This window comes from Sander lucioperca, chromosome 5 (genome assembly GCF_008315115.2).
Source record: "Sander lucioperca isolate FBNREF2018 chromosome 5, SLUC_FBN_1.2, whole genome shotgun sequence".
Taxonomy (NCBI): domain Eukaryota; kingdom Metazoa; phylum Chordata; class Actinopteri; order Perciformes; family Percidae; genus Sander; species Sander lucioperca.
Window position 1 is genome coordinate 37096695 of NC_050177.1, and position 23394 is coordinate 37120088.

At 42.8% G+C, this 23394-nt stretch overlaps 1 protein-coding gene and 2 long non-coding RNA genes across 3 annotated transcripts in view; 1 reads left to right on the forward strand and 2 right to left on the reverse strand.

Moving 5' to 3' along the window:
- LOC116062741 (calcineurin B homologous protein 1-like) overlaps positions 1 to 22236 on the reverse strand; it is a 30160-nt gene extending 7924 nt beyond the window's left edge. Inside the window, exons 1-3 of the mRNA XM_036001572.1 lie at positions 22093 to 22236; positions 16613 to 16685; positions 14532 to 14612 (exon numbers count right to left, since the gene is read on the reverse strand). Coding sequence (XP_035857465.1) covers positions 14532 to 14612; positions 16613 to 16685; positions 22093 to 22159 — 221 coding nt within the window. The 5' untranslated portion in view covers positions 22160 to 22236. The remainder of the gene's footprint in view (positions 1 to 14531; positions 14613 to 16612; positions 16686 to 22092) is intronic.
- On the reverse strand, positions 2585 to 4109 carry LOC116062739. Its single transcript, XR_004108084.2, has 3 exons — positions 4043 to 4109; positions 2924 to 2999; positions 2585 to 2608 (listed from the first exon to the last, which is right to left on the reverse strand). It is a non-coding gene; the product is annotated as an uncharacterized LOC116062739 (long non-coding RNA).
- Positions 3134 to 10929, forward strand: LOC118495119. The gene is made up of 3 exons (XR_004897432.1): positions 3134 to 3144; positions 6976 to 6980; positions 10798 to 10929. It is a non-coding gene; the product is annotated as an uncharacterized LOC118495119 (long non-coding RNA).
- Positions 22237 to 23394: the final 1158 nt, after the last annotated feature.

Sequence of the window (23394 nt, forward strand, 5' to 3'; positions counted from 1 at the left end):
AGGACTAGGACTGTGGAGGCTCCAGAGATTTTCTTTTGCTGGTGCTATGGGGTCGCTCAACGTTTCAGTGAGGGTGTTCTGAAATTTAGAGTTTCCCTTGACACACACAGCCTACACACACACACACACACACAGACACACACCCACCTCTGCCGCGGTTTACTAAGCGAGTGAACGAGAGAGATTGATTTATGTTTTTTAACTAAAGTTAAAACTAGAGTTGTTGATACAACAGCACCATAAAACTGTGATTAGCCCACCAAACATATTTCAATAGCAGCCAACAAGCCGGGTTTAGACAATCATTACTGCAGCTTTCATACAGAGCTCATATTTGCAGAAGAGTAATGCAGCAGGCCAAATACACCACACACATGACACACACACACACACACACACACACACACACACACACAGTATTCATACTTGCACACATGGTCAAATAATGTAGCCTAGTCATATCTGTTGTGATTGAAGGTATCCAATGAGTGGCCTCGCTGTGTGACCCCTGGTCTGATGTCATTTACAGCAGTGGAATTGATGTTTAGGGAGTAAAAAACCATCCATTACTAAAGTTACACTCACTTCCCTAATCCTCATGGCTACCAGTATCACCTGTGTTGGCTTTATGTTTTTTAGTCTAAAAATAATCGCTTGTTTTATTAATGTATTTATTAATTTTTCAAAAATAAATTACACTATTTAAGGAAAATATTTTTCATAAATAAACCACTAATTTCTTGGGGGTGCTGAGGGAATTCTAGGGCAGCCCCAAGCCCCCCCCACCGCCGGCACCGCCTATGGACTAGGGCTGCCAGTATGAAGAAATATGCCATAACGTTGTTGAATATCGCAATAACGATTTTAGTGTCTCTGTTCTGCATTTTAAATTCAACAAACTGCTTGTTGGCTAACATTCTGTATTGAACCAATTGAACATTAAGTTAACATAAAAGGCAGTTACATTTTATAGTGTTTAAGTTTTCTACTGATCTTTTCTTCCAATTATCTCAAAAATCTCTCAAAAACGATATAGTGCAGCCCTATGGAGGACAGTGTTAACTAGCTGCTGTGACTACTGCCTTGTATAAGGAGGGACTCCACCAGACCTGAGAGCCACACAGACCGTTGCCTGGTGAACCTTGCCTGCAGCTGTTTCATCAGTCCAGCTCGTTGACTCTACTCGGCTGTTTCTTCTTCGTTAAGAAACGGAGGATCCGGAGATTCTCCTCAGTGGGAGTGTCACTGAAACAGCCCATGTGTGTAACTTCCTGTTGTGTTCTTAAACCCCAAACAAAGCATGAGTAGACTTTATTTCACAGTTACTGTTTTCCGTCAGAACGTTATAGATCTCGACATTTCCGGCTATTAAATAATGGATTAATTAATGATTTTAAAAACCAATTTGTTAATTCCTGTTTTAATGTACAATTAAATATGAAATAAAGAAATTTCATTTTCCAAGACCCTGGAGACCCTCCTTATTATTCTTTGTTCTTAGTTGTTCCTAAACTATTCTTTATACTTCTATGAACTTTAAAAGCCTGAGAGTCCACCCACGGTGGAGTTAAAGTGCCCATATTATGAAAAAATCACTTTTTCTGGGATTTGGGGTGTTATTTTGTGTCTCTGGTGCTTCCACACACATACAAACTTTGAAAAAAATCCATCCATGCTGTTTAGAGTGAGATACGGTTTCTGAATGTGTCCTGTCTTCAGTCTCTGGGTGAGCTGTTCAAAATCGGCACGGCTTGTGACGTCACAAGCCGTGCCGAAACCAGCAGGCTAACCGCAACCATTAGCTCGTAGCATTAGCATGCTAACGCTAGCATGCTAACGCTAGCATGCTAACGCTAGCATGCTAACGCTAGCATGCTACCTCGTTCTCAATAGCAAAGCACTGCTACAACACACACAAGTTCACCATAATCTACAAAAGAACTACTTCCATGTGCGCCCTCATTTAGAAGTCTCCCAGCTAATCCTGCCTTGTAACTGACCGAAGTTGTAGAAACAGTCTTTCTTTTACTGTCTATGGAGCTAGCTAGCTGACATGATCTACATCTGAGCTACTGAGCATGTGCAGTGCAATGAAAGATAGTACAGAAGAAGAAGAAGAAGAAAAGAGGTCTCACTCTGTAGCTAAAACAGAGACCAGCTGAAAAGAGGATCTGCAGCAGTGAGAGAGAGCACTGCAGTACAACACAAATATGGTGTTTTTTGAAAATTAAACCATGTAAACCTATTCTGGTACAACCTTAAAATACAATTATGAACCTGAAAATGAGCATAATATGGCTGCTTTAAGAAAACTCACTTTTTCATAATGTTCTATTTGCAGAAGATGTGACTGTTGTATATATTGTTTTACAAACATTAGATCTTCAGCTTTCAGAATCCATAAACCAGTTGTATGTTGTCCAAACTATAACAATAAAGTTGTAAAAATACAAACTTTGTGAATATAAAAAGTCAAACATTTCGGGATATGCATCTCCATTTGCACTGGAATGTTAGAAATAGGTTTTCTGTCTTAATTAGTCAAATTAAATCCACACTTACACTTCATCAGACGACGTCTTAACCCTGCTCTCCACCATGGTCCACGCTGGAGGAAGAAACACAGACAGAATGATTTTCTATTCAAGATGAGTCCTAACTGCTGTTCAACATGAAGCCGTGTTCCTCAGTTTGTCAGAGAGACAGAGAAACTCATCTCAGTCAACTGTCGTTTCTGATGAATGTTTCCATTTAATAAGACTTCTGTGGATCCATGTGTTTCCTAACTCGGGCCTCCTTTCTCCTCTGAACAAGATTAACAGAAATAAGAAGTCCTTCATGATGGTGGACCAGAGCAGAAAGACATGACATTAGAGAAATTAGAGGCTCCTGCAGAGTGTGAGCTTGTGTTGTCTGTCCATACCTGAGAGTGTCCAGTTCACTCTGGGGTGGATCAGCAGACAGCTTCACTCCACTCAGGGACTTTTGGATCTCCTCCGCTAAAAGAAGAATGATTTCATGAATCCCAGAGGAGAGGTTACATTCTTTTACTCTGTTATTTTACACATTACACATACACCGTGTAGTGAGTCTACACATAAGGACCTGAAGCATAAGCATTTAATGTCAGAGCCTAGTATTCCTGTGTGAAAACACTTGGGAAGACTTTTGTCCCATTGAAAAGCTTTCCAAATGTCCGGGTTTTGCCTTTCCTATTATTGGGACATTTGGTAGGCTTTTAATAAGGAATATGTCTTCCCCAATGTCCTTGCCCAACTGGGAATATTAATGGGGTCACTGAGATGTATGTATGGGCCTCAGACTTCTCCTTTCTGGGGTAACTCCATGTGCAAATCCCCCCTGGAGAACCAGGGACATTTGGGAAGGTGTTTTCACTGTTTTAAAGCTGTAACAGTAGTAGGGAAGGTGTTTGTGTCACCTGGTTCAGGAAAGAGCTGAATTTTCCCCAACCAATCACCAGAGACTTCTACTCTGAGCTGGCCAACTTCGGGTTCAGCACTATGCTAACTTACATGGGGATACAATAATTAGTTATCAAACCAAAAACGTTTAAGTTCTGATAATAACATGAGTCATTCCGCTTAAAACATTTTATCCACTGTTTTAAAGCTGCAACAGTAGCTACAGAGTAGACTACCGCGGAGCCTAAGACGTAAGCACAATTTTAACTAACTTGTTTGAGATTGGCCAGAGAGCCCAGTACCCAGAGTATGCTCGCAAAGTAAAAGGTAAAGACAAACAGGGCTGGACGTCCGATAAAATCTTCGACTCACGGTATGCCAGATGGTCAGTAATCCACTGGAGCAAAGTCAAAACAAAGTACGATGTCACCTGCTTTACAACAGAGTTAGTCCCACCCATGGTGCTGATTAGCTGATCATTAGACATTGGCTCAATTCTTTTTTTTAACCAAAAAAGGCCATTTCATGTTGTGATGCCAGATGGATCAGTTAACTTGGAGGAGTGGTGGGATTCAAAGGTCTGGACCCAGGCAACAGTAGTATATACAGTAAATACAGACCTGAAGCCTCAGTGATTTGATCACTCTGAACCTGCTCTGTCATGACTTTTTTTTTGCCTTTTGGTCCTGGAAATGGGAAGAGAAAGTTACACACAATGATAAAAACAGTAATTTGCTGCATGTTGTCAACATTTCTCTCAGCAGGACTGAGTGTTTATGAAGAGATTTGTTCCTCACCAGTATCTCAAGCACTTCATGGACAGCATCAAAAATTGCATCTTTGTGCATCTTATATAGTTGTTCTGCCTCAGTTGTACACTCTGTTATACACAACATAGAGTAAAGATGTGATGTTGGAGCCAGGCATCACAAGCTGTTGTTCTGTGTCAATTCAGAGATGAATGAAGGAGTTCCTCACCAAGGGCTCGAGGCCTTTGTTCGGGTTTATTGTCCCAGCATCTCTGTATCAGTCCTGTCAATTCTGCCAACCCCAGAGCATTGCCCTTGATATCGTCCAGCAGTGGACGCTGTCCCAGTGGGATGAGGAGCTCCACTCTGGTGGGCTTCGCGCCTACATTGGAGGAAGAATTAAAAAGGCTGTCAGAGTGGCCTTGAGTTTAGCGCTGAAACCTGTCTATTGTAAGTTCTGGCTATTGGACACAACCAGAGTGGAACTCTAAAGTGAGCCTCTACTATCTCTAGCACCTATGACCAAAGCACCTAGTATAAGAGCACACAAATCCACTAGGGGGAGGTCGGGGTGGTGGTGATTTGAGCATTGATAGTAAGAGAGGCTAAAGACAGTCCCTTACCTTCATATGGTTGTTTCATATGGTTGTGAGAATGGACCAAATGAGTATCCCATAACTGAAAGAGAGAGTTACATGTCAGGATTAATATCCATGTCATAACAATCACACCCTGATTGTTTGATGGATAGGATTTGTTGTCATTTGTAAATTGATGCTTTTGTGAGAATGAACAAAATCAATGACAACAACAAAATCAGTGCCTGAAGTCACCTGAGTATATATACTATAATACTCTTACTAATTCCCTCACCTGTAAAGGAATGTCACTGATATTTTGACTTCCTGTCAAGACTGAACCTGCGCTAGACTTGGTAGACATGGGGGCAGGAGTGATCCCGTCTCCAGTTATTATTTATTATATGATAAATAAAACTCTTATCCAAGTGCTGGTTCGGGCCTCTTGTACCTGTAGATATCAGAGGCTCGTTTAGGTTTGTACGTTAACCCAAACGCCTCCGGGGGCATGTAGTTGGTCGTCCCTCCTCCCTCTTTATCGTCCTTCTTGGAAACCTGTGTGACGCTGTAGGAAATCCGGGAAAGGCCAAAATCTGTAAGCTGCAGAAAGAATTAGCAAAGAGAGGAAGGTGGCAGAAAAGGGATTTACTTTGTTTGAGTATTTTATTTTATGCCACTTACTACTTCTATTCCACTGCATTTATTGTTTAGTTACTTTACAAATCAAGAATTTTGCACACAAAGTATACGAAGAGCTTATCAAATATGTTTTGCAATTTATACAGTACAGCTGAAACATTTAGTCCAATAATTAATCAATTTACTCTATTGTATTAATTGGCAACTATTTTGATAAGCAACACTGTCAGAAAATGAGGAATGTGATGGTTTAAATTATCTTAAGAGGAAAACAAAGAGGAAAATTGTATTTATTTGACACATCGTCAAATTGTTACTTTTGGACATGACACAAAATTTAGTTTTTGATATTACTGCTGTGAGAATACACACAATTGTAAACAAAAAAAAATGGATTGTTATCGATTTCCATTTGAATTATCAAATATCAATTCATAAAATCCAGTGTCTCAACAATCTCTTAATATTTTCCTTTTGCATGGAGCTTTAACCCCGTCAGTGCCGCGTGGCCTTTTGTTCTTAGTGTAACGAGATCTTGCCATGTGAGAGACGAGCACACCTTAGTTGAATCAAAACATAGCCGGAGCTGCTCCACTGAAGCAACTCCGGGACCGGCCTGGTCCCGAGATGGGCCGACCAACCCAATCAGAGGTTACTAAAATTGGGATGTTCAGTCAAAATCAAGCACGTCACCTTCAAACGGGATCTCTGTTTGCAGGGTTCAGGCTGTACCGGACCCTCCCGGTGACCCTGCTGCTCTGGGGGACCGGCTGCGCAGCGAGAAGCCGCTGCTGACCGGCGCAGAGCTTCCCCGGAGCTCCGACTGCTGTCTGTCTGCGCGGCCGTCTGACGGCATCAGTATTAAATTGAGACAGTTTCATTACCGGTTAAAAACGCCTCATTATCACGTTAAATAGTAGTCCAATTCGGTACAGTTGGTTCAACATCACTGATTAAGTAGCCTAAGTCAATCCTACATTTTTCAACTTGGGAGCAAAACGTGCTCCTTGGGGAAAATAAGTGACCATAAAGCCTTGTTCATGCTGATTAAACAACTGGACTTTGGGGTAAAGTGTTATCGTATCCGGCCCATGTCCCAGATGTGAAAGCCCCCTTACTGGACTACTGAATATAATAATATTCCATTATATTTCGTATTTTGAATTGTTACCTGCCACCAGAATTTTGTGATTTCCTTGCAATAAATATTTACATTTTTACCATAAATTGGTGCCTAAAAATGTATCAGAATGCAGGAATTGAATGAAGTCTTTTACCCTCAAAATGTCCTGGAGGAGACCAGACCCCCCTACTTTATGTGTTCCCCTAAAGACCAATTCTGAGCAAGGAAAAACCCTGAAGTATAATCACAGACAGCCATAAAAACATTTAAATTGCAGAGTTAGAGAGTTAAAACAGATGAAAAGATGGAGAACCAGACAGACAATATGTACAGTATCAACAGAGAGACACACGAACAATCGAACAGACAGACAGACAGACAGACAGACAGACAGACAGTGACAACAAAGACCAACATACTGTAGAGAATGACAGTAACAGCATACAAACGGCATAAACAGACAGTACGTGTACATTTGTTATAAACGTGTGCTCTTTAAAAAGTAGTAAGCATTATTTGCCAGTTACTTACATTAAATGTTTAAAAATCAGTTACATAAGGTACTGCTTATATCATTTCACCATCTGTACACAAATGTAATTAGTGAATGCACGTGTCTGTGTGCTGGTGTGGCTACATTGCCAGGGCTGAATTTTGGTCCCAGTCCACCCCTGCCCTGAAATATCCCAAATTGATATTTAATCGAATCGGAAATCAAATGTATTCCTGAAATCAGTGCTAATGTGAAGTTATTAATTGAACAAGTTGTCTTTTTCAGTCAAAGATCAGTTTTACTCCTCTTAATAATGCTTCACATTGTACAATGTTAAGACCTGGAGTTTGGCTCTTTTAAAACAGTAAAACCCTTTTGCTTCCTCTTTATCTAGAGTCGTTTCTATTATTATCAAGTTGCAACATTTAGGGAAAAAACATGTATCTTTCAGGCTTACAGTACATGTCTTTCAGCCTTTATTTAGTCTCCATAAAATGTGCAAACTATTATAACAATATAAAGTAAGCATGAGGCCTGACCTCCCCTCAAAGCCTGGGACTCACCTTGGCATTGAGAGAGTCGTCCAGCAGCACGTTGGGGGGCTTCAGGTCCAGGTGGAGAACGGGACGGGGCAGACTGTGGAGGAAGTTTATACCCTGAGCCACTTGGTGAGCCAGTCTGAAGACCAGCGGCCAGGGTGGAGGTCCATCCAAGGCTTCCTGTAAGATTGTTTTCAAAGTTACAGATCGACAAAAAGTGGAGTTAGTGAGCAAATCATATGACTTCTGCTTTGTATACACTACCATTTCAAAGTTTGGAATCATCTGTTATATTTATGGTCTTCTCTTTTGCATCAATATTAACTGTTTGAACATAAAAACTGCATAATTCAGACATTTACATTTGATTTTCTTTTGGATTGAGAATATTCAAATTTTCTGATGTTTTTTTAAATCTTAAATTCAAAACTTTTACTTGAAGCTGTTAGGTGTTTGTTCTGACCCAGAACGCAGAGATATCACACAGACACAGTAGAGCAGTTTTAAAAGGTTTAATAGAGCAACGGGTACTCAGAGAAACACAGACGATGGTTTCAGGGCCGGGAAGCTCCTGGCTGGTCCAAGGTGGAGGCGAGCCGACGAGGAGGGGTCCAGGCAGTTTCAGGACACGAGGGGAGACAGGCTGAGGCGAGATCACTGGTGGGTTCCTGAAGCGAAGACGGAGGCTGGCAGGTGAGGCTGGGAGCATGCAGACGCCGTGGAGATTGCAGCAGGACTGAGCGAAAGCTAGAGAGAGACACAGGGTAAGTATCAGCAGGGAATCAAAGGGCAAAACTAGAATGCTTCTGGGGCTTGGAGCCAAGTTACCACATGGGCTGTAGTTAACGAACTGGCGCCGACAGGAAGATCAGCCCGGGTTAAATATTGCTGGTGATTCTGGATGATAAGCTGCAGCTGCGAAGATCGGCTGAGCAGGGTTGAAGCGGCCACGCCCCTTGACCTAGATCTCTCCTGACCACAAAACACAAACACACACAGACACACAGGAAAAGGACATCCCAAGCAGGACAGAGAGAGAGCTGCCCGTAACAGAAGCAGAGTACTTTTTTTTACAGAGTACCTCTAAGTAAAAGATGAGTAGTTCCTCCACCCCTGGTTACCTGTAGGGAGGCCAGTGTCCCTCTCTCCATGAGCTCCATGACCATACCAAGCTGTGTTGCCCAACCAGAGTTGGGCGGTAGACCCTTGAAGACCCCTAGGACACGAATAACATGCGGGCTGCTTGCTTCTCGCATTCTCTTGATCTCACGCAGCAAAGATTCATTGGTCCTGTGTGTGTTTGTTTGCATTATAAGTGATTCACACAACTTAATGTAATTATAAACAGAAAAGTCTTTGTAAGCACTCACCCGTCGTCATAACGAAGCAGTTTAATGGCCACGTCACAGGCCCACTGACGATGCCTGGCTTTGTAGATTTGGCCGAAACCTCCAGAGCCAATCACCTTCCAGTCCTGGAGGCTGGAGTCTTCAATAAACTGAGCCATAGTTCACTGTAGAAGCAAATTATTCATGATAATTAGTTTAGTGACTTTTTGTGCATTCTAATATCCTCCAACATGTGTTTGTACAATGGAAATAAATGCACAAAATCCAAGATGGCTGACTCCTGCTGGGCGACAGGACCATGGATGTATTAAGAGAACTGGATACAGTGTTCGGCGGGAAGCCCCGTACGTTCCAATGAGAGTGCTCAAAAGCGCACAAAGTAAACATGGAGCTCGGCTCTTCCGCATTGTTGGCCCATAACGCTGGTTGGCTCACGATGGGCATGCGCACTAGCAACAATTTGTTTGTGTTGTCGTAGCAACCGGTAGCAACATGCACGTTCATGAGCTTCTCTCTCGTGTCTCGTACAAGTGGCGAACTCATGAACTCGCCGTTTTCATTGTCTAAAATATTCACTAACGTTAAACACTGTGTTTTCGTTGTTCCCTATCGTTTACATGCTTAGCTAAATAAACGATGTATTTAGCTAGACAATCAAGGAGATTTAATAATTATGTTGTGCTACTAGCTAGCTAGCTAATAACTAGCGCTAGCAGTTAGCCTGCAGTTTCATGAACAGCGCAGTCTAATCACTATGTCTTTAGTAACGTTATGTAGCTAGGCATATAACTGGCTATGTATAGATCTTAATACAGCCATGCTAGCCACCCCTGATGTTAGCAACTAGCTAGCTAGCCGATAGCTCGCCAGTTTGGAAACACTAATGACGTTACATCCACGTAGCTAACAGGCTTTACATACATCCCTCGGATGTATCATGACTTCATAAGATAATACCATGGACGTATTAATAGAACACATGGTGAATTACAACCATTAGCTATATCCATTATTACAGCTAGCTACATGAGCTCAGGAGAACAGTCATGTGAGCGGGCGGGCGCAGTCTCGCGGCTCTGCTCGTGTCCACTATGCGCATACATCATGCCAAATTTAATAATTCTGGATTCGCTTCTAGTGAATGTTAAAAATGTTAAAAACATGACGTTTTAAACAAGACCCTTTCAGTGTTCGGGCTGGTAAGTTGATATACCCAGAAACAAATTATCTGCTGAAATATAGACGTTTCTTTCGCCATGCAAAGTCTATGTGAAAAGTCTTTCTGGGCCATGGGGTGCAGTACCACCGTTATCCGCTAAGCCCATGGTGGCTTTTAGGCCGGTTACACACTGGATGCGTCGCGCGAGCGTGTGAGCTGCGTGGCGCGTTGGAAGCGTTTCCAGGCAAAATAGAATAGGAAAATATGTTTATATGTCATTTAGACACAAATGCGTATTAATAAATGACATCTTGATGTTTGATTGTTTATAAATGTAATAAAACATTTCAGAGAAAAGATTTTCAAATATAGCACCTGTCATACAGAACGAAATATTCTGTAACATATTTTGCAGTCAATACTGCCGACGTTGTCTTGCTTTAATCAAATCAGTAGGCTATATATTCAGGGGCGTAGCAAGCTTTTCAAAAGTGAGGGGGATGGATGTGATTTGTTTATTAACAATAAAAACGATGGATAATCGTACTGTTTGTTAACATGGGCAAACGGAGCATAATCTAATTACGTATGTGCTAATTTGCATAAATAGCACAACAGATCTAAACATTGGGTATAGCCAGGTGAAAATGTCTTGTTGACATATAACAGAAAAAGACTTAATATTAAGGTCTGAATGGAACCATTTAGGCTACCCATGAGCATGAATACATAGAGGCAGGAAGAAGTGCTACTGTCAGGTCACACCCTCATACACTGCTTCTGACTGGCTAGTAGTCCTTACCTAGCTACTGAGCATGTGCAACTCCCAACAAAGATGTTACAGCAGTGAGAGGTCTCACTCTGTAGCTAAAACAGAGAGCTCAACACACAGGGTGAAAAGAGGAGCTGCAGCAATGTGCAGTACAACAAATATATGGTGTTTTTTTTTTTAAATTAAACCATGTAAACCTATTCTGATACAACCTCTAAATACAATTACGAACCTGAAAATGAGCATATGAGCACTTTAAAAAGATGTGTAAATATGTTAAGGTGTCAGCAAACTCAGGAATTCATACTTTCAGTTCCCTCATATTGTTAAAGGAGATAAATTGCAGCAGGAAACATCTGTTGTGGCTTCGTGTTTCACAGCTGTCGCTGTCCTTCAGAGCAGCCAGCAGCAACACTGACTGTTTATATGTGATACTGTACAAACTCAAACTTTAACTATTGTATGTATTCAGATGAAGGTAAAGTGTGAACAGAAGCAAAAACAAGCATTGCATTAAACAGATTCGAGTGACTTGACTTGTTTTTCTCTATCCTCAAGAATTAATTGTTTAGGTTTGATCTGTTCTCTCTTTTAGTTTCCACAAACTGTTCCATGTCTTAAGATTTTGCACACCAAAAACCAAGCAACTAAAGTCAAAAAGTTGATACTCACAGCCAGTTTCCTGCATGAGCTCCTGTGCGTTTGGGATTTTGTTCAAGCTGGAGCTTTTGGAGCCCATCCTGCAGCTAAAACACAACCCTGATGTCTGTTTTTCAAATTCCTGGAGGCTTCTGGGTGCACTATGAGCAGGCAGACTGTATGTTTGGGTCTGCACTCTGCAGCCCCACCACAGATATGACACACACGTTGCTGAGCCAATCATTACTCACCTAACAGGCACCCGCGGACTAATGAGCGTCCTTCCTGCAACAAGTGAGCCTGTCTGCAGCATGCAAGACCTTTCATTTTACTCATTTAGCGACTGGCTAGTTAGCTAGCTTGCTAAATCCCCATTTCTTTAATGCTACACTGGTGACAGAAAATATGCCAATCAGCGGCAGCGCTAGTAGGTCCCGTCTCTTTGTACTGACTTTGTGTGTTCTTGTGTCTGAGTGAATTTTTGCTGCTGTCAACACACAATGCATTGGAGAATAGGGTCAAGGGTGAACTAAAAAACAAATTACTCTTTCAGCAAAAGATGGGAATACTTCTCCCACTGCTCTGTCTGTTTCTGAACACATTAATGTTATCCATTCCTTGCATGATATGTGCAGCGGGGGTTGAAGTGTGCCGTTCATTTGCATGTACTGTCCATGTAGCAGTGACACAAAACTGGTTGAAAATCATCAGTTTCTCTTAAAGGTGCAGTAGGTAAGACTTATAAAACTAACTTTCTGTCATATTTGCTGAAACTGACCCTATGTTCCAGTAGAACTACATGAAGCAGGTCATTAAAGAAAAACTCTGGCTCCTCTGGCACCACCTACAGCCTGTAGTGAGATTTGCAAAAATCCACCGCTCCCTGTTCAGATGCACCAATCAAGGCCAGGGGGGTGTCTAACTGTTCAGATGCACCAATCAGGGCCAGGGGGCGTGTCTAACTGTTCAGATGTTCCAATCAGGGCCAGGGGGTGTGTCTAACTGTTCAGATGTTCCAATCAGGGCCAGGGGGTGTGTCTAACTGTTCAGATGTTCCAATCAGGGCCAGGGGGTGTGTCTAACTGTTCAGATGTTCCAATCAGGGCCAGGGGGCGTGTCTAACTGCGTGTCAATCACTGCTCATGCACATGCATTCAGTCCATAGACTGTATATAAGAATGGACCAACAGATCCCGTTGCTCTGGACGGAGACCAGTGAAGGATATTAGAAGACCTTTTCCGGTGATGGCTGAGCGTTACTGAGCAGCCTCCAACTGAGAGAGACGACGTAGATGTGACGTGAGCAACGTGTCTGAAAGTTGTAAGTCTTCTGGTAGCTGTGCCAAGAGAAATCTCAATCATTCCCAATCTAGCAGAGACGGAGAGCGTAGGTATATGTAAGGAGATAACATAGACACAGGCTAATTATTGATCACTAAAATGCTAGTTAACATTAGTAATTAAACTTAAACAGCTAATGTGAGACGAAACTGCCTGCGCGCTTCTCCTGTACTATACGGTAATTCCTCTACTATGAGACAGTAAGTCTCGTGGTTATGACCCAATCGTTAGCCTATTTTTATAAAAATGTCTGCTACGGAGCCATAACGTGAGGTACAAGGTAATGGAGCCTTTTATACATTGTCGTGTTTCTTTAGAAATAAACAACGGACAAATAGAGTCTTTAAACTCTTCAGATGTAAATTCGATTCATTCGCTTTCAAAGTGGCGCCAAAATGAATGGCAGTCAATGGGATGCTAACGGGAGGTGATCGCTTTATAGCATTAAAATGGCGCCATAAGAGGTTCGCGGTCCGAGGAGAAGCTTACCCCCTTGATTCATTCTCCCTTGTGGGGGGAGGGGCTTAGGAGACCGTTTTGGGCTTCAGCAGAAAGGGGGGGAGGGACTGAGAAGTTGTTGATGTTCAAATTTTTCGGCTAGGTCCTGGATCTTCACAATCCTACCTACAGCACCTTTAAATTCATTTAAATAAAAACACCCACTTAATACTTAATCTAACTCTACTTATTTGACAATTGTTTTACATGTATGCTATTACCAAATAAATTAACCAATACTTTTTTAAACATGGTTTCCCTTTTGTGGAAATATACGACAAAGGCATATGGATTTTTTTATTTTTTATTATTCTTTATTTGAATTTTCATTGTCTTTATGGTGGGAAGAAACCGGAGCACCCGGGATAAACCCACACAAACACGACGAGATTTAGGCTACATTGTTTTGGGCCAAAAGTGTATTTATCTCCAGTAGAAGAACAAATCTCTGTTTACACTAACACGCCCATGAGAGGGGGGAATGAGAGGGGGAAATGCCAGAGCAGGGGGAATGAGAGGGGGAAACACCAGAGCAGGGGGAATGAGAGGAGGAAACGCCAGAGCAGGGGGAATGAGAGGAGGAAACGCCAGAGCAGGGGGAATGAGAGGAGGAAACGCCAGAGCAGGGGGAATGAGAGGGGGAATTTCCAGATGGGTTTAGGAAAAACATTACGGGGAAAGGGCGCCTCACACGCCGGGAGACGGCCGCTGGGGACGGATGCTGGGGACGCGCCACAATAATGGGATGGCGGAGGTTGGGTTTAGGAAAAACACTACAGGGAAAGGACGCCTCACATGCCGGGAGACGGCCGCTGGAGACGTGCGACAATAACGGGACGGTTGTGATTAGGAAGACTACGGGAAACTAAACGCCACACGCGGGACACGATCCCCGCTCGCCCGGGTGAAAGTCATGAGTTGTTTGACCCATCCACCCCCCCGGCCTCCCTCCCTACGCGAATTTTCAGCTCTTTATACTACTCCCTACCGTTTTCGTGCTGTGACCATGAAATATGCTTCCCATTGAAATACATTACTTCACATTTTCGTGCTGGCCACCACGTAAAAAAACAAGAAAAACGTCCCCGTGAACACGAATCAATAGATTAAAAATAACGTGACATTTGCACAAACTGCCGTGAGACCGGGCTGAATGTAAACATTGTTGTCATTTCATTATCTGATCTAATCCAGTATAAAAATGGGGTAACATTAGCAAGCTTGCTGCACCCTGGAGAGAAAAAGGCACTGATGATTCTGTCTCCGATGGGGTTCATGGGTAACTCCCGAATTGCTCCGAAATCCTCAGGCCTGAGACACACAGAAACACAAACAGAGAGAATATATCACACAGATACAGAATCATCACTAATGTCTGAAATAATTTCAGAATACTTCAGTCGAATATTAGGAACAGCTATCATTAAAAAGTTGAATAAAGTTAATTTAGAACGTCTTTAAAAAACTGAACCTTCATTCTGAATTTTTGCAGAGGTGATGTAGATGTTGGAAGTTAGACCTTTATAAGTAACTTCATAAGTATCTGTGAAATAGTTCCTACCACCGGTCATAAGCCTTGGTGCACAAATGTGCTCCAATTCTCCGACACTCCATTGTTCTGACCTCTCAATAACCCGAAAAATTCCCTTTGGTCCCACAGCCCACTAGTCTGGGGTCCCTTTGGTGGCGAAATTATGAATCCCACTATGGCCATGCCAAGACCCGCCCTACAAGGCAGCTCGATTGGTTGGGGTTAGGGATTTGACCTTGAGTGGTTAAAGGAGAATTCCGGTCGATTTCAACACGTAGCTCTGTTGTTTGTAAATTTGGAGTGCTGTCAGTAGCGAGGAAAACTAAACCAATCGGTGCTGCCTACACCGTGTTATCCCCCTGCTAGCGTTAGCACCCAACAGGCTTAAACAGGGCAAGTTTTAAACGTGTTTTTAGCCTCTAAACATGCTTGAAATGTCATTACAAGTGCCTCCCCATGTGCAGTGATTCCTTCCGAGGGAACACAGCAAATTTGACTGGAATATTGGATTGTATGAGTTCGACAATCGACCAGTGTGGACTTGACCGGAAAACAGGAAATAAACAGGTATGTGCACTGGCTGGATTAACACAACTTTTATGCCTTTCTGTCACATCGACTGCAGCCAGATTCACTGAGTTCACTCAGAAGGAATCACTGCACATGGGGAGGCTCTTGTAATGACATTTTGATTATGTTTAGAGGCTTAAAACACGTTTAAAACTTGCCCTGTTTAAGCCTGTTGGGTGCTAATGCTAGCAGGGGAATAACACGGTGTAGGCAGCACCGATTGGTTTCGGTTTTTTTTGCTACTGCCAGCACTCCAAATTTCCAAACAACAGAGCTACGTGTTGAAATTGACCGGAATTCTCCTTTAAGGTTAGGATAGCTGATTGGTCAGGGGATAGGACCTGTACAAATGGGGTTACGTGACCTTGTGTAAGCATGGACGCCTGGCCAATGAATGCTATTGAAGGGCGGGTCTTGGCGTGGCCATAGTGGGATTCGTAATATCGCTGGTGGACGTTGGACTAGTGGGCTGTAGGACCAAAGGGAATTTTTCAGGTTATTGAGACCGTTGGAGAAATGACATGGCACCGATTTTTTTTTTTCATTTTCAGTCCCTCCAGAAAAACGTGATTATGCGATCGCATAATTGAATGCATAATCAGCCAAAGTCTGCATATTTTTCGCTGCATAAATTGCAGATTTCCGCGCAAAATATGCAGGGCTTGCATGATTTCATAATCCCCGTATTTTTGTTGCAAAAAAGTCACACATATCTTAGCAGAAAGTTGAAAAATGTTGCGTTTACTTCACACAAGAGCAGCCGTTTTCCCCTGTTGCCATGCGAACATTATGAAGTGACGTAATTACACGACGTGAACATCATCGAAAAGCTGCAAACCCCGCGATGAAGCCACGATGAAACCGCAGTTTTTGCAAGTTCCCGCAATTTCATCACATAAAATTGCATAAATATCCCACATATTCCATCGCATTTTTTAAGAAAACGTGCCGCATAATCAAGGATTTTTGCCCGCAACAATCACAAAAAAACTCCGCATTTTTCTGGAAGGACTGCATTTTGTCAAAACATGAGAAATACGGGAGAAAAATAATTGAATAACCTCTGACTGTTCCCACTCTCTCTATTAGAAACAAATGTGTGTCCAGACCTAACCGATCAGGATCAAAGACCTTTCACACAGAATTAGTCCACATGGACATTTTGCTTCCAATGTGATAATTACAGGTTAAAACAAAGATGTCCACCGACCTGAGCTCTCCCCTCTGGTCTACGTCCAGAAACTCAAACCTCTCGTACAGACGGAGGATGTGAGCAGCGGAGACTGAAACACAGAGAACCTTTGATTGATTACAGACGAATCAATAACCCATCATTACGCCAGTAAAACCAGAACAGTCAGAACATGTTTTATAATAACAAGCTTTTATATTTAACTGGTTTGCACTGCAGCAGGTCAGATTTCAAGTTCATTGGCATTTCTTTAAGCCAATCACAATCATTTTAGGCGGCGCTAAGCTCCGGACGGAGCCACGGTGCCTGTGCCGTCTTCGGTATTGCTCTATACACTGACAGCCAGCTAAACTCTCTCCTAACATCAAGACTCTGAAGACAGTCGTTCCCACGTCCACAGGTTTAATGACGTTGCAAGGAAAGTGTGAAACTATAACATACAAAGACAGACTAATCAATTCTATGCTAGCTTTTAACATACAATATAGCCTAATGTTCAGAATGTAATTTCATCAATTCAAATATTTCCTTTCTACCGTTACACAATATAATTCATAACTATTAAACTGATAGTTATGCAGTTTACCCTGCAGAGATCTGAGGAGCAGTTAACCATAGTCCTCAGAAACCCACCAGAGGTTAGAACGCCAACACAGAGACAGAGGAAGGGGACGGACATCCGGCCTGGTTGCACAGAATTCCGTGAAATGATCACGAATTGTTAACAGCGCATTACGTGGTGGTGGCATGGAATGTGTGAAAAAACCGTGTGGCCACCACGGAAAACAATGCCAATGTAAAGTCAATGAGAAGATGACGTAGCATTAAGAGCAACTATGATAGCAAGTAGTATGTAAGGCCAAAATTCCGCGTAAGGAGGTTGGTTGGGGGGGTGGATGGGTCAAACACAGGACTTTCATCCAGGAGAGCGGGGTTTGTGTCCCGCATGTCAAGTTTCCTAAAGTCGCTTTTCTTCCCGCGTGTCAAGGAACCATTGGATTGGATCACGTTGGATCTGGATGGCACCTAGAACTTGGTTTCAGCTGTCGCCGTGGTCCTGCTTCAGCTCACCCTGCTACGCTCCACGGTGCCCTGCTGCGTCCTGCTGAACCTGCTACATCCAGCCATGCCCTGCTGTGCCACGCTACATACTGCAACGCCCTGCAGTGCCCTGCTAGGACATTAACTATTACTCACTGTTCCATTAAAGCCCATGTTGCAGGTTAACCACCACTGTTGATTAATGGGTACATAAAGTACTCAACATATGTATATCATTGTTAAAAATGTCACCAAATAGTGTTAAAGGCCAGTTTTTACCGTTTTAGTCGTTTAGTGGGTTTTTTAACGCAATTCAGTGATGACGTCACGTTGGGGAGACGTGCCTCAGCCTAGTACTAGAACTATGGTGACTGACTGGGATGAGGAAGAGGTGGAAGAGGTGTTATTACTGTCAGTGAATAGCACCGAGTGAAAGTCAATGTTTTCTTTATATTTAGTGACAGTGATCATGTCGTTAGTTCAGATAAGTACCGGTAATCTAGCTAGATCTAGAAATAGAAGGCATCATGCTAGCCATGGGCTAACTTGCCAGTCAGTCCTACCTGTTAAGTCCCCCGACGTTGTAAACACATTTTCTATTAGATATCTCACGTTTTGATGGACCCTACTAGCCCCAGTAACAACATATTTGCCTAGCTAGTGTTCATTTATTACTTGGATGGGGATGCTGTTCGGCTTTTCACAAGTTTAGACAGCTAGCTAAAGCTACGCCGACGTTTTGCTAACGTTAGCGCAACAGCGTTAGCCTCGACGGCTAGGTAAATATTACGACTGCCTTCATTGTTTCCTATATCTGCGTCCACGTTGTCAACATAAGACATGTGGCATTAGTGCTCCTTTTGTACCATAATTGTATTGAAAGAAATGTTAAGCTTCGCTCCTACGAGATGGGTGGGTTTTTGTTAGCTACGTTACACACAAAGTTAACTGGCTATAGTTAGCCTGTGCTAGCGGAATTAGCTAACATTGCGTAGCCAGCCAGCAGCTTCGGTAGTAGTTCCGGCGAGCTAACCACGACAGCTAACACATCCACAAGCGTCTCTATTTCAAGCATCACTGCAGATTGACTGCTTTTAGCAGCAGAGGTTGATTGTGGGCGACAATACTGTCGTGGTTAGCTTACCGAAACTACTACCGATTGCCGAAGTTGCTGGCTGGTTACGCAACGTTAGCTAATTCCGCTAGCATACAGGCTAACTATAGCCAGTTAGCTTTGTATGTAACAAAAACCCACCCATCTCGTAGGAGCGAAGCTGTACATTTCATTCAATAACATTATGGTACAAAAGGAGCACTAACGCCACATGTCTTATGTTGACAACGTGGACGCAGATATAGGAAACTCCGAAGGCAGTCGTAATATTTACCTAGCTAGCAGTCTAGGCTAACGCTGTTGCGCTAACGTTAGCAAACGTCGGCGTAGCTAGCTGTCTAAACTTGTGAAAAGCCGAACAGCATCTCCGTTCAAGCTGTGTTTCACTTTCCCTCCAATATTATTATACACATAATAAAGACACATGGACTCGGTCGAGACCAAAAGCCATATTTTGCAACACCAGTGGCACAGACGAGCCCATAGACAGTGAACAGAGACGGGGCTTTCGTCTGTCGTCTCCCCAACGTGACGTAGTGCAATGCATTGTGGGGGAAAAGAGAATCATTGCAAACCGCTGTAAAATAGTACTACTTTTTCGTATTTTATTCCGATTTGTGATATCCATTGTATTTGATGTTGTTGGGTAACAGTTTAAATGTTTATTACCAAAAAGCAAATTGCACAAATTCATTAGAAAATAAACCCTGCAACATGGGCTTTAACTTTATTGTGACTATTATTTCCACTGTTCATCACATCCCCAACCGGCACCGTCAGACACCACCTACCAAGAGCCTGGGTCTGTCCCAGGTTTCTTCCTAAAAGGGAGTTTTTCCTCGCCACTGTTGCACTGAATGCTTGCTCTTGGGGGAACTACTTGAATTGTTGGGGCTTTATAAATTATAGAGTGTGGTCTAGACCTACTCTATCTGTAAAGTGTCTCGAGATAACCCTTGTTATAATTTGATACTATAAATAAAATTGAATTGAATAAGCCCACCCACGACCTTTTCCTGAACCCAACCGTCCTGTTCTTCCTGCGTGTCAAGGAACCGTAAGACCACCCACGACCTTTTCCTTGACTTAAGGGGCCGTGTTCATTTCATGGAATTGTGTGAGATCAGGTTGGACGGACATCCGGCCGAATTTCCGGTGGCACCGGAGAAATCCTGGAAGTGGAACGTCATGGATAGACTTCATCAGAGCTGCTCTGTTGACTTTCTCTTCTTGTTTATGTCATGAAAAGGAGATCTGCAGGAGAGGAACAGTATGCCAACCTTAGAAATAAAATGGATTGAAAGGCCACTGAACTGTTTGCCGTGGTCATTTGATTGGTACACAACAAAATGGCGATTGTTGTTAGTTGTCATGATGATATGCGTCAGTGGGGCTGTAAACTGTGTCGCATCTCGATGGGAGGAGAGCCGCCCGAGCTTTTTATACAGTCAATGCAAAGCGCTCGACGCAGCTCGTAAGACATTCTCGGTGCCGCGGGAAGTTAGGAGGAGGGACAGTTTCACCCAACGGCAACGGGTTCAGCGGACCGCTAACATTTGACCCAGCCCGCCGTTCAGCTCATTGCCTGTAACTAATGCAGCATTAAAGCACGGAACCAGCAAGCCAGCCAGTCACTGGACGACACGTTAGTTGGCTAGAAGTAGAAGAAAAAGGTAAACAACGGCAGAACTGGCAGCAGCAGCATTGACGTCCATGCTTCGATTTGATTGGATGAGCTACTTGGTCGGATCAATTTTATTTTATTTTATTCATTCGCCATAAAAGAGCTCATCTTAACCCAGTAAGTTTACACGAGAGACTTGCAGTCACTCTGAGAGTCCTGGCATCCGGTTGCCCTCGAAATCGTCCATGCTTCCTGTTTACGCTTTGTCACGCGCTATGAATCCGGGCGCGCCGGAAAGATCTACGTCATTTTAACGTCACGATGGCTCGCGCCAGCTTGGCTGCTGCTACTGTAAAACACGCATTACAGTACACTTAACAGTAGTCTACCCTCACACAAATCTCCCGGATTTTGAAAACCAAATGTTGGCAGGTATGACTTTAATAGAACAGTAAACACATTTCTGCACCACTGGAGATAGTTGCAGCTAAAGCAGCACAGTTATCTGGATCAGTGTGGACAGTTGAGGGTGTTCACACACAAACTGGGATAAGCAGCAGATGGATCAACGGTGATGAGTTTAGCAACACTCCCCCGGCTGCTATCAGAGAGCCCAGACACACTCCTCAGCAGATAACAACACATACTGAGACTGTTTTAGCGTATAAGAACTTCTTTTTCGTGTTTTTGTCTCTTAAATCATATTAAAAGTCATCATTAAAGTGCTCATATTATGCTTTTTGGCTTTTTCCCCTTTCCTTTATTGTGTTATATATCTTTTTTGTGCACGTTATAGGTTTACAAAGTGAAAAAGCCCAAAGTCCTCCCCAAAGGGACTTACCATCTCCAACAGAAAACACTGTTCACAAACTGCTCCAAACAGCTCTGTTGTAGTCCAGCCTTTACTTCAGAGACAAACGTGGTCACTTTGGAACACACGTTATAATGCTCGCCTAGCTGCTAGCATGGCACGCCCTCATACTCTGCTTCTGACTGGCTAGTAGTCCTTACCTAGGTACTGTCAGGGAACGCCCTCATACTCTGCTTCTGACTGGCTAGTAGTCCTTACCTAGCTACTGAGCATGTGCAACTCCCAACAAAGATGTTACAGCAGTGAGATGTCTCACTCTGTAGCTAAAACAGAGAGCTCAACACACAGGGTGAAAAGAGGAGCTGCAGCAATGAGCAGTACAACAAATATATGGTGTTTTTTTTTTTAATTAAACCATGTAAACCTTTTCTGATACAACCTCTAAATACAATTATGAACCTGAAAATGAGCATATGAGCACTTTAAAAAGATGTGTAAATATGTTAAGGTGTCAGCAAACTCAGGAATTCATACTTTCAGTTCCCTCATATTGTTAAAGGAGATAGATTGCAGCAGGAAACATCTGTTGTGGCTTCGTGTTTCACAGCTGTCGCTGTCCTTCAGAGCAGCCAGCAGCAACACTGACTGTTTATATGTGATACTGTACAAACTCAAACTTTAACTATTGTATGTATTCAGATGAAGGTAAAGTGTGAACAGGAGCAAAAACAAGCATTGCATTAAACAGATTCATGATTCAGGAGTGACTTGACTTGTTTTTCTCTATCCTCAAGAATTAATTGTTTAGGTTTGATCTGTTCTCTCTTTTAGTTTCCACAAACTGTTCCATGTCTTAAGATTTTGCACACCAAAAACCAAGCAACTAAAGTCAAAAAGTTGATACTCACAGCCAGTTTCCTGCATGAGCTCCTGTGCGTTTGGGATTTTGTTCAAGCTGGAGCTTTTGGAGCCCATCCTGCAGCTAAAACACAACCCTGATGTCTGTTTTTCAAATTCCTGGAGGCTTTTGGCTGCACTATGAGCAGGCAGACTGTATGTTTGGGTCTGCACTCTGCAGCCCCACCACAGATATGACACACACGTTGCTGAGCCAATCATTACTCACCTAACAGGCACCCGCGGACTAATGAGCGTCCTTCCTGCAACAAGTGAGCCTGTCTGCAGCATGCAAGACCTTTCATTTTACTCATTTAGCGACTGGCTAGTTAGCTAGCTTGCTAAATCCCCATTTCTTTAATGCTACACTGGTGACAGAAAATATGCCAATCAGCGGCAGCGCTAGTAGGTCCCGTCTCTTTGTACTGACTTTGTGTGTTCTTGTGTCTGAGTGAATTTTTGCTGCTGTCAACACACAATGCATTGGAAAATAGGGTCCAGGGTGAACTAAAAAACAAATTACTCTTTCAGTAAAAGATGGGAATACTTCTCCCACTGCTCTGTCTGTTTCTGAACACATTAATGTTACCCTAACCCTAACCCTAACCCTTTATGTCATATTTGCTGAAACTGACCCTATGTTCCAGTAGAACTACATGAAGCAGGTACCAGTAGGTAGGGGGCCACCTTTGCCCATGCGGAAGCCATCTTAGCCAAAACCCCAGTCTCCATGTTTGTGGAGAAAACTGTCCTCTCTTTTGGCATCAACAGCAGGGCCAAACAGGTGGACACTGTGTCCATCCCACAGCTGAGGAGAGCTGTCGAAATGTCTGAGAAGGCTTTTCCTAAGTCGAAGATTTTTGTCGTCCTACTCAGCTTTAGTAGGAACCTTGAACCCATTGAGCAGGACAATTTGAGGCGTTTAAACACGTACATTCATGAGAACTACACTTCCATCCCTCAGCTTTCCAGAAATAACTTTAAATTGGAAAGTGACAACATTCACTGGTCTAAACAGACTGGTGAACACATTCTACAGCATTGGATCCAGCATTTAAACTCAGCTTCCCTGTAAGTAAAGAAAATGAAGCAGGGTTAAATACTGTGATTAACCTATGTGATTCCTTCCAGTTGACAGCAGCACAAAGCATGCTGCTTAACAAAGGGTTAACTTTTATCCCCTCTCTCCACAGGTTTAGCCACAAGTGTTTAAAAGATCAGACTAAACTTGACCTACAAAATTATCATAGGAAATTAAAACTGTCTGTTTATTATGATAACAAACCTGATTCCACACATCTTCCTTTCATTCC